This window comes from Chiroxiphia lanceolata, chromosome 7 (assembly GCF_009829145.1).
Source record: "Chiroxiphia lanceolata isolate bChiLan1 chromosome 7, bChiLan1.pri, whole genome shotgun sequence".
Lineage (NCBI taxonomy): Eukaryota > Metazoa > Chordata > Aves > Passeriformes > Pipridae > Chiroxiphia > Chiroxiphia lanceolata.
Genome location: NC_045643.1, coordinates 6764069 through 6782417, shown reverse-complemented (window position 1 = coordinate 6782417; position 18349 = coordinate 6764069). Strand labels below are relative to the sequence as shown.

The window sequence follows — 18349 nt, the reverse complement described above, 5'->3', positions numbered from 1 at the left end:
CCAGGAATATTGGAGGTTTTCAATCGTGTTTAATAAACAAAACCAAAAAACAGGAATAAAGTGTACGGATAATACACAAAAATACAGGTCAAAAATATTTAAACCGTAGGTTTTCAGACCAATTTCTGCTGTTATCTCAGCAACGTCAGTAAGATGACCTTGCCTTTAAGATCCCATAAACTCTGGTTTTATTTGAATAATGGCAAAGGTGCTATCACAGGCAGTAGAAATCCTTCTCCCACATCCCTGGATATAAAACTGTGGGAAGTGAAAACAGCTCAAGGGCTGATTGTAAGCGCTACTGTAAAACTTCAAGAATATACTCTGAGATATTCAGTTCACTGTTGCAGTTCATAAGAAAAAAAGAGGGGGGAAGAAAAAAAAAGAAGGGAAAAAAGGGCCTGGGACCTGTGGTGTCAAACCTTCTCTTTTATATTCTTCCTCTCCTCCTTTTTCAGTAGATGTCCACCAAATTGCTTGGTAAAAGTAGCTACTATGACAGCTTGAAATATGTGCATCATTTACCTGATAGATCTTAGGGGGGAACTTGACATTATGAAAGATCACCTACCTAAGTTTTTGACTATTTTTAACACTTGTGGTTTAGACTGCTAATTTTTATGAAAATATCATTATAATCTTCATTTAGGCAGTTACACCCCCATGCCTAAGACAAAGCTTTGAGAGATTAATCTCTCAAAAATTTTAATATTGCACAGGAGTAATTCTGAAGCTTTTGTCACGTATCCCAGAGCATAAAGGTTTGAAGCCTGAGTAGGGGTTTGGGGGAGACCCTAATTTTGTAAAGCTGCTTGGAATAAATGTGCTTTTGTTAATGAAACACTTGCACTTTTAATAACTCAAGCTAGATCTCACTTCTGGAGACAGATAAAATTAGAGAAATGACAAATTATCATACCCCTTATACATTTATGAAATAAGAGCTTAAAGCAAATTCGGAGGCAGGTATAAAGTGGGACTGATGAAATCTGCAATTGATTCAGAGGGAAACATGTACTGCCACTGTTGTGAATCACAAGGAGAGATTTATGGTTTATACATTTTTTAATATATAATCCCCAAAATGCTACATGAAGCACTGGTTCCTTGGGCTGAATTTCAAGAATATGCCATCCAGGCAGTGATGAAAATCTTTCCGAGAACAGATATGAGCAGGAAGGTAGTTCAAATGGATTCAATTTGGCAATCTGCAACAGGGGAAGGAGTTACAAATGAGGTTTAGCACTCCTTACAGATCAAAGGAGAAAAAAGGGAGGATTGGAAACAAAAGCACAGCTTGTACAGGAAAAAGTTTTGATGGACAGACTGATAGTGGGAGGAAGGGCAAAAATACTCGGGAAGAGCAGGCCCAGATGCCCCAAGCCCTGCAACAGAAGCTCCCCAGCATCCCCTGAGCATAAGAAAGCATCCCTTCACCAAAGAAAGGGGAGTTGCATCAGCTGAGGCTCTGCAGTTAAGCACGTAGGAATTAATGCCAGCTTTTCTGGGAAGCACCAATGGTACTCATGGGAATGATGGCTGTCAGAGCTGTTTTAGCACTGAGGCTGTTTAGCAGTGAGGAAATCCTCACCACACAGTAGTTTTCAAACCACATAATGAACAAAAAAGTGCTGTGTCAAGCCAAGTCAGACATCTAAATCAAAATTCTGCTATTAGAAAAAAATCCTATCTACTTAATAGCTGATCAATAATTATATACTTTTTCTGATTTGAGGCCTTTTTTTGGTCCTGGGAGATAAAAGAAACACTCCAAATTCTGAATTAATGTTTTGTTCCCCATAGTTCCAACGTTTTTATACTGTACTATTGTTCTATATAAGATCATGTTGGGGAGAAAAACAAATATATCAGGAAAAGCAGCAGTTTTTAGTAATCTAGGCTGTCAGTTTAACAGTCTGTGGTACCCACACAGTCCTCTATTTCATGACTGATTTTCAAACAAAATGCATACTGATTTTTCCATTAAAGACATATGACATCAGAAGCTCATATATACCAGCAGCTAAATATATAATCTCCATTTGAATTTAAGATTGATCACTAACAGGGAAAGCTCCAGCTAATCCTGTGCAGTGTGTATATCTAACTCAGAGCAAAATAAAACACTTTGTTTTTTAACAAACAAATCAACGAACCAGTCAACATATTAGGAGAGAAGAAAAAGGTAAATCTTTTTCTGTCACTTGAAACACATTCACATACATGCAAATAACTGCCATCTTTTAGAAATTTGGTGCTTTTGTAAAGAAAGCAACAGCACTTTTGTGTACAGTGCTCTGTGGACTCCACCAGTGGTCTTGCTTGGTCTGTTTGGGGGGTTTTTTGTTTACACTTTCTAGCAGACCAAAGCACTAGAAGGGACGAAACATGGATAGACCATTTTTTAAAATACTAAATACATATAAAGTTCTACCTTTCAACTGACTTCAGTTATTCCTAACTGATGCTGTGAATTGCACTTCCAGAGACAATTAGAGCAGGAAAAACTTTGAAAACATGAATTCTGCATTCCATAAAAGGGGATGGAACATTAACTTCTCAAGCCTTAAATCCTTCCTCTCTCATACTCTAAACACACACACACACACACACACACACACACATTTCCTTTCTTTATACATTCCTGCTTCTTCCAACTTCACTGTTCTCACTACAAGATGCCTCTCCATTAACACTTCCCAAGTTGTAGACATATCAATAATTCAAACTCATATTCAGCAACAACACGAGCCTTTGGCACAGAGTCATTTTACAACATTTCAGGTGACTGATCACCTTTCTGGAATACCAGTCAAATGAAGGCAACAGCTACCCCTGTAGTGCTCCCCTGCAAATATATCAATTGTAACACCAACAGTCAAGGCAGCTTCAAATATTGCACCTGGCTCAAATATTTCCAGATGATGGACTTGGATCTGAACCTCGAGCTGCTCCAGGAGAGTGCTCAGGTTACTTGTGAAGCTGCTGAGGAACACTGAGCTAGAAAGCTCTTCTGCTTCACAGCAGGACCACATGTCCCATCTTTCAAAATTTACAAGGATTGTTATTTTGCCTAAGCCAAAGCAAATGATACAGCCATCTGGATCATTAGATCCATTATAACCTCCAGAGAGGGAGATTCCATGACCTCCCTAGGCAGCCTGTCCCAGCGCTCTGCCACCCCCAGTGTGCAGAAGCTCTTCCTCATGTTGAGGTGGAGCTTGTTGAGTTTTAGTTTATGGCCATTGCTCCTTGTCCTGTTGTTGGGCACCACTGAAAAGAGTCTGGCACCATCCTCTTGGCACCCACCTTGGAGATATTTATGTGTTAATGAGATCAACACACACACACACACATATATATATATGGGGATGGTCCTGTGCAGGGCCAGGAGCTGGACTTGATGATCCTTGTGGGTCCCTTCCGATGGGGATATTCCCTCAGCATATTCTGTGATATATAAACTATATATTATATATATATATATAACAATATTTTATATATACATATTATTTATATAGGGGCATGGACATGACCAGTATTCTGAACATAAACTGAGACACAGCTCCTTTCCTCAGACAACTTCAGTCTAAACCAAAAGGTGGTGAGCAAAGCCTTACACACACTGTTGGTAAATAACTGTTCTCACAGCAACACACTAAACCAAACACAGCTTGTGTTCAAGTTTTGCATCCTAAAAAGCTGCAGCAACAGGCAGCATCTGACTGGAACTTAAACAACACAAGCATCAGCAACACAACAACAAATTTTAAACATACAGTCCAACATTACAGGATTAATGATCGTTTGCCATGGCACTTGAAAAACACTTTAAAAATCAATATTCCAATTGCTTAATTGGAAAAATGAGGTCTCTTATTTACTTCTATTCATGCAATTATTCTAAAGCAAAATCCTAAAAGCTTCTATATTATTTGCAGTATCAGCAGAGGTAAACCCTAAACTTAGCAAAGTACAAGGGAAGAACTGCAAATACTGTTAAAGATTACTTAAGTTTTGCTGACATTTTATGCTAAGTCAAAGAGGAAAGATACAGGAAGGAAATGCCTGGAAAAACTGAACTATTCCACAAAAAACAGGACTAATGAAGACTGCATGCTTACAGAAGCATCTTTTGCCTCCTTGTTTCATATCATCTTAGCTGTTGACTAAATAAATATACCAGGAATTGATTGATCCTTTAGACTTCTCTCTTCATTTTGCCAGAATTAGCCTGCAAGTTAAAAAGTCATTAGAGAGCACGGAAGAGGGATAAGGAACATGAAATGGGAGTGGGGGGGAAATACATCCTTGTAAGCTTCATTTTTCTTGAAAACAAGATTAAAAACACTTAAGAAAGCATACACTTACCAATGGAGTCCCACCTCTGGTTATGAGAGCTCTATTTAAACACTCCCTTTTTCCTTTGGTACTGAAAACAATGCAAGGGATGGAATTCTCAAACATCAGTTCAGCTCTGCAGTCATTGTAACTCTGCTTTATTCTCCTGCTTTGCCACAGTGCATATTTGTCACAGCCTCTCATTTTCTTCTCAGCAGACAAGGTGAAAATTGGGCTGAATTTTAAAAATGTTGGGATCAGCACATTATTAAAAAAGTTCCCATTAAAACTGTTGAAAAGACAACAGGTATTTTTTTCCACATCAGGCAGGAGACTGGCACAGTTCCTCTATAAAGTATGATGTGGATCCAAGTCTCTCTGGGTACAAAGAAAGATGGGACAAAGTTCTGCAAGAGGAATACACCAAGGATTACATGGAAACTGCATCTGGCTCAAGATGCTTGGAAATAAAAGGTACAGTCCAGGAGGGTACTAAGACAAAACCTCAGAAATGCCTTTCCTATTCTTAGCCATTCCCAGGCATCCCCTGGTACTCGCTGCTGGGGACGGGACAATGGTCCAGAAAAATTTGGCATATGGAGTCACCCTTATGTTCTGAGTCTGTATTTGAACAAAACACTCGGCAGCAAAGATTTTGTTTCTAATAGATTTTGTAACCTTGAAACACACCTGAGATATAGTTCACTGTTTTGTTGCTGGAGTTCTGAGACTCATTAATTATTTACAGTGACACTTCTTATTAAAAACCCATAGTTCTTTTGGTGTCTGTTCTTTTGGGCCTTGCTGTAATTATCCTCATGGACTATGCGTCTAAGACCCATTTTATGCAGTCATTGTAATAAGTTTCATCCTTCAGGATAATCTTAAACCCAATTTTACTCATTTTATTAATAGACATAAAATGTCATTTATACAGAAGGTGAATGCCGGAACACCCAGTAGTAAAAATACAAAAAATACTTTTTCTTTTCTCATTTATCATCAAAGCTGAGCAAAAAAAAAAACAAAAAAAAGAAAAAAATTAATTTCAAAAATGCAACATCAATTGTAAACTAACATTCTATAAACCAAGGAAGAAGTCCCAAAGCCAGGAAGCACAACAGCAACCAGCAGATGGTGGGTGGCACATGGGTACATGGCTTTTTGTCGGAGAAGAAAAATACAACCATCCTGCAAAAACCTGTGACATAAGGCTGTTGGCTGCAAATCTTCAGAACTGTCAATGTGTAGTATGCCAAGTGCAAAACTCCAGGTAATTTTTCATTCTACATTACCTAATTGCTAGATCTTTTTCTCATATTTCATGCTCACACATTGACCCTTGCCAGGATAACTGTTTCCCCCCTGCGGTGCTGCCTGGCTGTGACAGCGAGGGAAAACCAATAAAGCAGGTTTTTGGCACAGCACCACTTGTCACTGCTTCTGGATAGACAGACACCAGGACTAGGCATCATAAAAGGAGTAATCTTTTGTTTTAATGAAGTTCACCTTCTTGATTAAAACTTCCTTAAGGCTGCTTTGCACTTCTAGAGTGACTGTTTCACATCTGCAAAAATTTAAATATAACATGCTCCTACTACCAAAAAGTCTGACAGTATGGTATACATGAATTTTCAGACAACTAACTCAAGTAATTCATAAACAAGTTTCAACCTAAAAAGTCCTCCACAGTTTAAACAATTTTCCCTTTCTGATCTGAGTACTGGCAACAGAAGCTGCCATATCCAACTGTACACAAATCCCGTCTCACCTGCTGCCCTTCCCACTTCTCTTACATGCTCATCTCTGTCCCAGCGCACAAATATCCATTTTTTTCCAAGGTTTTGGCCCACTCTAAACACAGCTTGTAGTTCTACATTCAGGATCATCATAATGATCTTTTATTTCCACAAGGATGGCTCCAGTGGAGGTTACAAACCATACTGAGCACAGTCAGGCCTGTCCCATTCAAAACCAACACCCTTCTAAGATTAGCTTGGTACTCCCCCCCAAAACCAGAGTGTGTTACCAGTCACTGCAGGCCAGTTTCTTGAATGTATAAAAAATGGGTTAGCTGCCACCATGTAATGTAATTAGAAGTGGTTAAATGAGATTCTAAAATCACTTAGGTACCTGGTAGAAGGTAGTTTTTAGTACACAGAAAATTGCCTTTTAGGAGGCTTTGGAAGTGTACCAGGTAAGGAATAAAAATGAAAAGAAAAAGATAAAGTAGTTACAATACTTGGAGATTAGATGTAGCAAAATGCATGTCAGCAGGACAGCAGGCACTATAGGCAAGATTGAGAGAGCAATGAATTATTACCTTTTTAACATTTTTTTTTAATTAAAAAAATATGATGCCTTTTCTAAAAGCTTTCTGCCAGTGCATGTCCAGCACCCCATGACAAAATTATACACCCATTTAGCCTGGGCTAGGAGCATCCTGGCATCCAGTTTGAAGCAGGGAGCTCACGGGAGCCTGGCCAGTGATACCTCCAACAACTATGAAAGCTGCTTATGCTGAATGTTTTCTGGGTCCAGTTGTGCCACCATCCTGTATGATACTGCCAAGTAAATTGTCCTCCATTAACTTCATGAGAAATAATTTTTTACCTGAAATCAAATATAATGAGAAAACATTGCAAAACTACCATATTTTCTGGAATTGGCATCTATTCTGTACCATTCCAATACTTTCCCTCAAACAATGCCAATGTAAGTTAAAGTCTTCCTATACACTATTATATTTTTAAAATAATGTATTTAGCCCACATAAAATCATGCACAGTACCAATCAATACCCATAACATACATTAAACAGTGTGCTATTACTGTGTGATACTTCATCTCAACACCCATCCCATCCAGCACGGGTCATTTTTCCTCCATTGGAATGACTCCAAACCCTCAAGTTTTAATGAAGGGCTGTTGAAGTAGGGAAAAATGTAGTTTGGAAGGAGTTCAGACACATGAATTCCATGTACAGAACAGATTTATAACCTATATTAACAACAATAATCCAGTGTCACAGTTCCTCTGAAATGCAAAGTGGTGGATAAGTCGTTTCAAATCCATTATCATCCCCGAATGGTGGTCCAGTGATGCCTAATTGCAACCAATAGCCAGTAATGATCCACAGTCATTAATCCCATTTGCATGTTTGTACAAAGCATCATTTTTAAGCTGCATATTCATATGCAGAGAGAGTTCAGTGAGTGCACAGAGATTTCACAGCCTGCGGAAAGTTCTGCACTGGGATTTGAACATCTCCCAGGCACTTGGAAGAATATTTAACTCACACTGTGTAATGATCTTGACAGTGAAGCCCAAGAAAACACATAGGACAGTGCACTAGCCCAGTGTTTGTATTTGGGGCAAATGATGATCCTACAGAGCCATGCCCTGGGGATACAGGAACATAACTCAAAAGCAGGGAATTAGTTAATGGAGACAGTGATTGATAACAAGTCCCAGAGTGGAGGAGGAATGGAAATGCTGAACATGAGCAGAGTCCTGGGTTGGTACAAAAAAAATCAGGATACCAAAATGAATATCATCTTTCACCCTTTCTGTGAAAGGCTTTGCATTGAAAACTCAATGTTGATTCACGCAGCCAAGCAGCCCAACACCTGACTGCTCAAGAGAGGGGGAAAACCAGGAAACCTGAAAGCCTCAAACCCGACAATTCTCAAGGCTGACCTAAACTGTGGCCTTCTCTCTGTCTTACCCATTTGTTTTATACACACACTCCTCAAATGCACAGAAAACAACTACCACAAGCTAAAAACTTGGTTCCACACCCGCCTCCTTCAACAGTCAAACAGGTCCTGATGCTCAGTCAGGCAGCTTCCCCCGTTACTTGTGCTACTGCAACTGTCTTGTACCCAAACTTATCCAAATTACTGCAACCACACAGCTTGAGGGGAAACACAGCAATACAACATACAAATGGCTGTGCAATTCATATCTGGAGCTTGCACTCAAGAAAAAATTTTGTAAGCACTCTAAATATTTGGGGTTTATTTCCAATTCAAATATCTTAGATATTGCCTCAATTGAATTGCCATTCTCTAGTCAACTCTAACACTAATGTTTGTTATTTTAACAGCTGCACTTTAGGAAGGGCTCATTTTAACAATATAACAAACATGGATATCTCCTTAGCCACTCCACTAGAACCCTTGCAGCAGACTTGAGGGAAAATACAATTGCCTTTATTGCACAGAGGAAAGCAATAATGAACTAAGAATGTTAAAGGCATCAAGATTATAATTGCACTCAGAGAGACATAACATGAGAGATTCTATTAGGAGAGATGTTTTGACTTGTACAACGACTCTGAGCAGAATGACAGCAACACGTTCAGGATCAGAGCGGTGGAACTGAGACTCACCAAGCCAAGGAGGCAGACAGCTCTGCAACTCCAGCTCCCCATCCTCAAACCAGAGTGCTGATGAAGCCAGAAGAAAACCTAAACTACTCAAAATCTGAACCCATCACAGTGAAAAATATTTTTTTTTCTCATAACCTAAATAAACAATCAGCAAAACAAAATTGCTTCTGGTGACTCCCAGGCAGGAGCTGCACTGGGAGCTGCAGAAACGGAAAATCAGGGAGATGTGCAGGAAAAGGAACCAAGAACTCCTTGTAGAGCAGGCAGATTTCTGCAAAACTTTCACAGAACATATTCATGGCTTCACTGAAGCTGAACTAATAGGTTTAGAAGTATCCCATTTTATTGGTACTCTATAAAGAGATTTCAACTGCATATTCCTCCTCCCTTTCTCTATCAAAGTGGTTGTCACAGAGAAATTACTTTCTTTCTTTCACGTAAACACCAGATCTAATTACCCACACAGCTGATCAGAAAGTTTCCTCCTAATTTCTAAGTCAAAACAATCACATCAAAATATTACCGAATTTGAATAATTGAATAAAGTTTTGTCATCAAGAGAAAGATTAACTTGACACATGTTTTGTGAAACTGATAATCACAGTATCTTTTCAACTAATAATAGATTGGTTTAAAGATCCCAGTATTAAACATGGCTATTGTCAGGTCTAAAATTCAAATGATCGGAATGTAGCCCACAAGACAAACACTTAAGAAAAATAAGATAATTTCTACGTAAGCAAAGCATTCAGTACATTTGAAAACTATTTACTTTGTGGACAAGCATAAAATCGAAATGATAAATCATGAAGATAAGGTAGTTAAATAATAAATTAAATAGTACTATACAAAGACTAGCTAATTTTTTATTCCCACTTTGAGTTCAAATGTATCCAAGGTCACACACTGTGGGTGTGAAGACTGAGGTCTTTTTGAAATTCAACAAGTGTGTAAAGCCACCTGTGAAACCACAGTGCAGCCTCATCAAAGGGCAGCATTTTATTACAATGTGTATTTTTCCTGTAATTATTTCAAATATACATTTGAATTGCTCAATAGGAGCGTTGCTGCTTCTGCCAGCCCGTTTCCTCCCTTTCCTCTCTACAAGTGCCCTCAGCACTTCTCTCTCCTGCTGCTCTCTGAATTATTGTAATGGAGATATTATTAGTGAATCACTGACTCGGAGTGGTCGGTATTGCCACCAACTAAGAAACAGAAGCCAAAGGTAGTTTTTCATTAAAGCCTGGTCATTCTGGATGAAAAGTGGAGCCTATTCAGTAACCACACTATGGAACTGCAGACTGTTTGCTTTTTCAAATCAATATAATGATAGACTCTTAAGGTTCCGGACATAAAAGAAAGAATGTGCATTTTGTCCTGAAGAGTATTTCCAGTTTTGAATGAATTTCAAGGACAGTTCTGGTAATTGAAGGATATATTTAAAAACAGAAAAAGTGATGCAAAGTCAAAATACATTTTGGTAATTAAAGCACCTGTGACTCAACTTCAAACTCTGTACAGTGGTAACATTATTTTGGTCTTTCTATTGATTTGGAAACCTGCTTCTGTAAAGGGGAGGTAAGATCCTTGCAGGACACTAATGGCCTGTTAATGTTTCTATAGTCAAACCTTCCAGGTGGCACCTGGGCTGCCAATACAACCACCTCAAAGTCAGAAGATGAGAAGGACTGGGGTAAAGGAGACACCTGATGATTTGGCAACAAAGACTGGACATCAGCCGGGAACCCTGACCTGTGTAAGGAAATGCTCCTCAGCATGGCAGGAGTGGCAGAAAAAAGGCAATTTCTGAAGAGCAAATCAGGATCTAAATATGTAGTAAAGCTGTAATTATCAGCCCATATTTTCCAAAAGCACATTGCAGAATTGAGCTCTCTAAAGAAAATGAAAATGAGGTACAAACACTGCTTTTTCTTGAAATAGATACTCACCAATAGTTAACACAGCTCTCTGAAATTATATATAACATACTTTATGTACATATATACATCTCAAAACCCCACAGAGACTAACCAGGAGTTACACGAGCCAGAAGAGATTAGTATGGGTAGAAACATTTGGTTTGTGGGTGTGGGTGGAAGGGGAAAAATTTTAATTGAATCCATTACCCGGTTATTGATTTCTCTTTGCCAGACTGATCCTGTAGAATACTTTATAAAGCCTTTGACATTGAGACATTTGGCCAAAGATATTGGATTAGACTAAGCAAAAGCTGAGCTTCCCATGTAATCTCTCATATTTCATTTATATGTGATTTATTCCTTTGTCCAGCAGAGGCTTTTTATTGATAAAAATAATGAGATTGAGAATCCCAAAGGAAATCTAATGCCCACCCAAACATGTTTTTGAGGTAAAAATAGTAGGCTTTGTAGGCTAGAGAGAGAATGATGTTATGAGAACACTGTTTCCTTGTATAAAAAATATGAGGCTTATCAAAGATTTTGAAACAAACAAAGCTACTTTTGAAATTAAAATTTTGCTGTATTTGAAAACATCAAGCACCCAGTGTATACCCTGCACTGGGGAGCTGCCTGAAAGACTTCTGAAATAGTTTTTTCTTTGCAGAACAAATGAATACAACTTTTTTTTTCTTTGGATTCCTGTGTGGGCTCAGTTTGACAAAATACCTTAAAAAATGTCTCATCTGCTAAATAGGACGTGTTACATAAAGCCAGTTAGGTGACTGAAAATTAATCATGCCACTCAAAAGGCATTTCTAACCACTGGCAAATTTAATATGTGATCTGGTAACTAAAGACTTTGTTGAACTAGAAAAGAATTCAAGAGTCTCTAAAAAATTAAATCATTATGCCTTTTCATTAAATAGGTGCTCAAAAGTCCTAGGTAAAATGTACAGACTATTTCACATTTCTTTAATAACTATCAGTAGTATAAAACCCACCTGTTTCTGCAGCGAGCCCTGAATTAGGTTTTAAAGTCTCTATTTCAAGGCACAAATCAAAATAATTCTGTTCCACTGATAGCCCATGGAGACCTTTGTGATTAACATGAGTTTTACAACTGTTCCTTATGTTAATGCTTAGAGTGTAGTGGCTTTCAAGTTTCAACCTTGTTTAATGTATAATGTGAAATTCACCATTTATCACTCCAAAAACAGCAGAAAAAGTGTTCTGAAGCTCAGCGTCCATGGACCTTTTATTCACAGAAACCTCCATGATCCTTTCACTGAGAGGGCCATAAGTCTGGTTGGCTCAGTGGTCAGACAGGAGGGTGAAGGCTCATGTTTCCCTCCTCCTCCCTTGGCTCCCAGATGTGCACAGCAACTGGTGTGACTGCTAACCCAGCCTGGGCAGTGGCTCTAAGGGATGGGTGGCAACAAAACACAACACTTTAAAATCACTGACTCCAAACCTTCACTTCTTCCCATTGACAGATTTTTTGCAGAGCCCCAAAGTGTACGTGAAGTCTCTAATAAGATCCTGCAGTAGCATAGTCAAATCCCACGGCTTAATGTTAAATTACAGTTCCATACAGATAAATGTTGCTGCATTTAACTAACGCAAACAAACATTAGATTGTAGCAACATTTTGTAGATCCTGGAATCATAACTTAAGCAGTAACTATTTGTTCTGGAAGTCTCCCTAGTTTCACCAAATAAGTACAGCATCAAAACTTGGAAGTCAGTACATTAAACAAAATGGCATAATAGATAATTCCTGCTTCTTCTCATCGAAATAAAAATGAATCTAAGACTGGCACTAGGAATTATTAAAGTATGAGGGGAATATATTTGAAGTCAGTAGAATTCTTTAAATTATGCCGTTACTGTGACTAAAGAACCTACTCTTCTCAATACATCATGAAGTGCTTTTCATTTGCCGAGGCTTCATGGGCCAAGTACCACTTTAGTTATTTAAAAAATACTATTTGCAATATGTAACTAAGAAGAAAGCAGTCTTTTATCTTTAGTATCAGATTTCCTGTTTGGCTCTCTTCATACCCTGCAGATGTTTCTCACCATACACTGGTATCTGAGAACATTATGACTGTCAAGAAGACGCATAAACACCCACCAGTGATGGGACTCTCCTCACCAGTGCAGTCTGTAGGGAGCCAAGAGCTGTAGAGGTGATGGAAGAAAAAAGAGGCACATTCCCTTCTTGTAATTCACCTTGATAATCAAAGCACTCCGGGCTCTCAAACTACAAAAGCGTGTCCACTGTGAAATTCTGAAACTGTACTTGTACCTGCCAAGCTGTCAAGTCTGATTTTTGCTCCTCAGTGTTTCTCTCCTCCAAACATAAAATCCTCTGAGATGCAGTGAGCAAGGAGCAGTGTCAGATTGTGCCTGTTACCTCTCCACATCTGATCATGGAAACCTAGCCTGCCTCTCCTTTCTGAATTTTGCCCCTCGCTCCCATCACTCCTCAGAGCTTTCTCCACACTCTCCCTCCCCTCCTCAATTACTGTTCTGCCTGGCTTTGCAGTCTATCCTTTTTTCACACTGAAATTCATCTTTGGATAGTTTCTTAACAAATGACGATAAGATAAAAAAAATTAAAATCAGGTAAAAAAAAATAAAATCAGGGACTTACCTAAGTAAGAATTCATTTCCATTTCAAAGTTTATTCTGACTTCAGTTCTGCTCAGGAATTTGCTTTTTAAAAAGATTTTATAAAGACTTTTTTTACAAGTTTTTATACAATGAGAAAATAAGTTCCACTCTGATAGAATATTACACATTTTCCTATTTATCAGTCACTGCTCTTAAAAACTTTGAGCAAACATCATTACCCTGGCCCCCTTCTCTGGATTGCCAGCAACACTTAGTTTTGAGAGGCCACCTCAGTGCTCAGCCACCCAAAGCATTGCAGATTTCAAGCAGGGAAGAGGTTCTGAGCACCCAGCTGCATTTTCCAAATTGTATCCTGTGTTCCCTATCTCAAACCTTAAATTTCCACTAGAAACACAAGGTAAAGTCAAGAGCAGACTTCAGCACTCAGGGCTGCCGAAGTGCTGGCTGATGTAGTTCAGCAGTGACTTTGCTGCTCAAAGAGACCTTGGTTTTAGAGGCAGTTGCTCAGAGCTTTCTGCACACCAAACATTCGTAAATGTTGCCCTGCTCGCTACTCATAAACCCCAGTCACTCAGGAAGTACAAACATCACTGCCCCTCCACAGTCTGCTCCATGTGCTACAGAATCCCCCGAAAAGCTTCTAGTGCCAATTTAAGCCCACACGGAGTTGCTGTTCCCTCCCCAGCCCATACAACCCCCTCCCATTCATCACATCCATCCTCAATATATTCTGCTAATTCCTTCTGCACTCTCTCTCTACAAGGTTGTCCTTCTCCTCTGCCCATGCACAGATTTTCATCTGAGTAACATCAGCTCCTTCACCTTCGAGAAATATGAGCCAGAGCTGCCTCTGTTCTGACAGAACAGGGGTTGTTCTTTCAGCCCAGCACCTCATCTTTCCCTTGCATCTCCTCATTGGAACCTTTTTCTAGCATATCAAGCATTACCTACCTTTATTTTGATGTTTGATGCATTAATGTACTTACCATTTTTTTTATTTTACAAATTACTGAGGAAACAACATGGACCTTCAGTTTTCCAATAGCAACAGAATGTATGGAAAATCCACACAGCTGAAGGTAACTGCTGTAGTAATTTTTATATAATATTAAACAAATTGATAGCTGTTTTGGTTTCTTTCCTCAGTAACTGTGAGAATTGCAATAGCAACAGCAAAAATACAATCTGTCTTAGATGAGCAGGACATTACAAGGAGTTCACAATTTGACAACTTTCAGTACAAGTTTTAAATAGCTTTAAGAACCTACAGTTTGTACTTCTTTTCAGTTCAGAAATTCATTGTATTCCACTGACCCAAACAATGTCTGCATGAAAAGGGGTACAAACATTTTAGAAGAGTTGACTTGATTAATATTTATGAATATAATAAGGACATTACATATTGTACCAGCCCACATGCAGGGCAAGAATACAGTATTTTGCTGCTCACTGGGATTTATCAGTCATTAACACACACCTCTGCTATGTTGCAGAGCTCGATACTTTAGCCACCCAGGAAGGTCAGTAATACAGATAAATAAATCTAGTACATGCCATGAGACATCTCAGTGTAATTAGAGTGTGGTTCTTAAAGGTGCAGCATTAACATCCTCAGCTTATTCTAGAAACTGGCAGAAGATGCAGATTTTTGTCTGCTACTTCAAATACTTGAGTCACCTGGCATCCACAGGTGCACTGTACCGCTCTTCTCCAGCTCTCCAGAATCTTAACAGGAAGCCTCTGTGTACGACTGTGGCAGGAGTCATCGTGACTCCTTTGCTCCTTCATATATATATAAAAGGTAAGCTGGAAAATATTGAATTTTCCAACAGTGACAGGAACTTGGAAGGGCTAATTCATCTGCAAAGCACTATTCAGCCAGACTGGAGCAGAGACATTGTTTGTTTTTGAAGTGTGACCAGTTGTCACCTGAGCTTCAAAGAAGGGAGCCCTGTTCTCCTCCCTCCTCCCAGCTGCCACACTGGGATGTAGATGATGGGACCTCTTTGAAGTTTTACTTTTATTTTAAAAGCTTAAGGCAAAATCCTACTCTCAGATGTGCAGAGAGCATCACAACACCGCTGGTCTGCTCTCCTCACATGCACAAAGCCAGCCTGCTGCCCTTCATCTCTTGTCCTGGGGGGAACTGAGCCCCTCTGCACCAAGCCGGGAGCGCTGGGTGTGCTGGAAGACACGACACAGCGCCAGCCTCTGGAGCTGCAGCAAACCAGGCACCCTCAGCTCACTCTGCCTTCAGCAGTCGTGAAGGAGACGTGCTTTTCAGAGTAAATCACTGTGCAATGAAGAACAGTGTCAGCAGGGTGGGGGGGAAAAAGAGACTCCTCCATCCAACCAATGTCAATCCTCATCACTATAATGTACCAATCAACGGGAAAGGTCTAGGGCCTAAAACATCCCTTTACCTTGTCATTGGTGGTTTCTACTACCACCATTCTCTCATGGCTCTTGGAGGTGCTGAGGATACATAAACCCAACACCACTTTAGCTTCAACTTTATCTATTTTCATAGCTACCAGGGAGACTTGCAACTTTACTCCTATGTACACAGTGGTGCTACACAGACATCCACAGGAAAGGCCCTTGCTCAAGTAATAATACACTGTGAGCATATAAAAACCAGATTCCCAGGATTTAAGTCATTTGTATGTGCAGAAGCACCAGTCAAATTCCCATCACAGCTCTAGATTTGTTTCTCCTCAAGTCATTAGTGACTCGGTGCCAGTGTGTGGATTCTCGTGATGCTGTACAAAGATGACCTGAAAGCAGACTTGTGGCTGCACACTGAATACTTCTCAGACCGGAGACCGAGGTTGTTCTAAACTTGATCTTACAGAGAGAGAGGAGAAATGATCTAACAGAGGACAAAAAGGAAAGACTGCAGAAGTGTGGGAGTTCTACCCAGATCATGATGTAATAGCCCAGTGGCTCAAAAATGTTTTTCTTTTCCACTTTTGGATGAAAAGTCATTTTAAATCCGTAAAACGGTAACAAAACTGGAGGTTAACTACATTTGATTCCAGGAAAAAAAAATCTATTAGAACTTTTAATTTTAACTTAATTGGTTTTACTTCCAGAAAATACTGATATATAGACGTCCCCTATTAAAAAAAAAAAAAAAAAGATGATTAAATGTATTCTGTTGCATTATATATATTTTATGCAGTAACAGAAGACAATATTTTAACAGCAATAATTCTGAATCACTCCAGAGCATTCAGCAGGAGTCAATTCATACTGCAAGAGAATAATGATGTACCTCAACTCATTTTAATTTCAATAATTGAATGAGAAATAGGAAGGCCTGTTGAAAGGACTGTATTCTGGTCAAAGACTAATGAGAAAATAGTTTTGAGTCTCTGAGTCAGCGGGTGTCATGGTAACAATGCATTATCGAAATCTGATTAGCATGCCCAGCAGCTTTATAAATGATAACATGCTCTTCTAATTGTATTTCCCTTTCTTTCCCTGTGATAAGTTTTATATTCATAACAGGTAAGAGGTAAGGTAGCATTCTGTTTATCTGCAAGTTTAAACTTAGGATGTCCAGCACGCTCACAAACTCTGTGAAATCTGTCATTCACTAATAGAAAAATTTTCCTACCACGTTAAAATAAGAAGCTGAATCTTCTACTTCTCTCCTCCTGTATTATGTGCAGTTATTTAAGTTAAATATTATTCTCTTCTTTTAAATATATATAATTACTTATAAGGATATATACATGAAAAGGAGAACACTGTGAAAAAACACAAGCATCTTAAGAAAAAGCCTGTGTTTCATAGGAGAAAGTGATGCAAGAAAAGAGTAAGTGCATTTTGAATTTATTCCAGAAAGCATGACTCCATGTTCTTGAAGTTTGAAAAGAGAGAGGGGATTTTCTTGTGTTTAGAAGATTTGTGTGTGCCTTTGCTATCTCATTACAAACTCAGAAATCAGGAGGAACCATGAAATTAAATACGATATATTTCCTCCTCATGAAGGAAAGAGCTAATATTGCTTCATAAAATAAACACCATGAAAACACAAGGTTGAAAGCTCCTTTTATAACTGAACCTCAGGTGAATAGCCCGGTAGACCGTTATTATTTTAACAGCAAAGAACTCTATTTTAACTGCAGCCTCACAAATCTGATGCAAAATAATTTCAACATATAGAAGCTCAGTCTTATCAAATGGATTTTTGTTTTGACAGTAAAATGGAGTTCTATTTTTCAACAGAAAAGACCAAAAAAATGGACTTCATGTTTGCCCTATTTCCATGACCCTTGTAACTTAAATATTTAATTTTTATTTTCAGTGTTCACTTTCATTTATTAATTCAGCTTCAGATCCATATGATGAAAGAGCAGGAAAGCTCATATTCTTATTTTCTAGGTAAACTCAAATACTCTTAGTCATATGACAAATAATGTCTAGTACAAGACATAACTTTTCTGTATTATTAATAGCAGAACTGTGTTTGCCATAGTGCATGAATATGGAGAAAATGAATACAGCAAGAGCTAAAAAGCTTACTACTCCTTGTTATGTGCAGTGGCACGTGGACAGAGTTTAAGATGTACAAAATACTAAAAGCAATCAATCTTAAGTCAACACACCAAAAGCCAGAGGAACATTTATCTACATGTTCGGAAATTCAGCAGAGAGCGCCGGGCTACGCTGAGAACAGAAAGGCATCAGAGCAGGCCAGTGAACAGAGAGAGAGCAAACAAGGACTCCCCAGGGGGGATTAGTGCTGCTTCAGGGGACTGCTGGCACTGACCTTGGACGGAAGCAGCAGCCCGAGAGCCAGTCGGTGTGACCTTCGCCTGTCATGAGGAGGTTCCCGTCAGGCAGAGCCCACATCTTCCAGAGGTGGTCATCGCTGCCAGTCACTGCGATGTCTTTTCGGGGATGTAAAGCCAAGCTGCAGGAGAAGAGAAAAGCAGGTTATGGTCTGACTCCATTTCATCTTATGGGAAATCCACAGCAGTGAGATCCATCAGCTCAGGGCAACAGCCAGCGAGAATTCGGGTTCCAGATGGACTGAACAAGCAGTGAT

The 18349-nt window shown here is 39.1% G+C and overlaps 1 protein-coding gene across 5 annotated transcripts in view; it reads right to left on the bottom strand.

The window, feature by feature from the left end:
* VWC2L (von Willebrand factor C domain containing 2 like) overlaps window positions 1–18349 on the bottom strand; it is a 423395-nt gene that overhangs the window by 226338 nt on the left and 178708 nt on the right. For 3 of the 5 annotated variants that reach the window (XM_032693013.1, XM_032693014.1, XM_032693015.1), the window contains one exon: window positions 18071–18214. In XM_032693013.1, the coding sequence (XP_032548904.1) occupies window positions 18071–18214 (144 nt within the window). Of the gene's footprint in view, window positions 1–4124; window positions 4225–4371; window positions 4459–18070; window positions 18215–18349 lie in introns of those variants that run through there. The other 2 variants (XM_032693028.1, XM_032693026.1) reach the window with 2 other exon arrangements.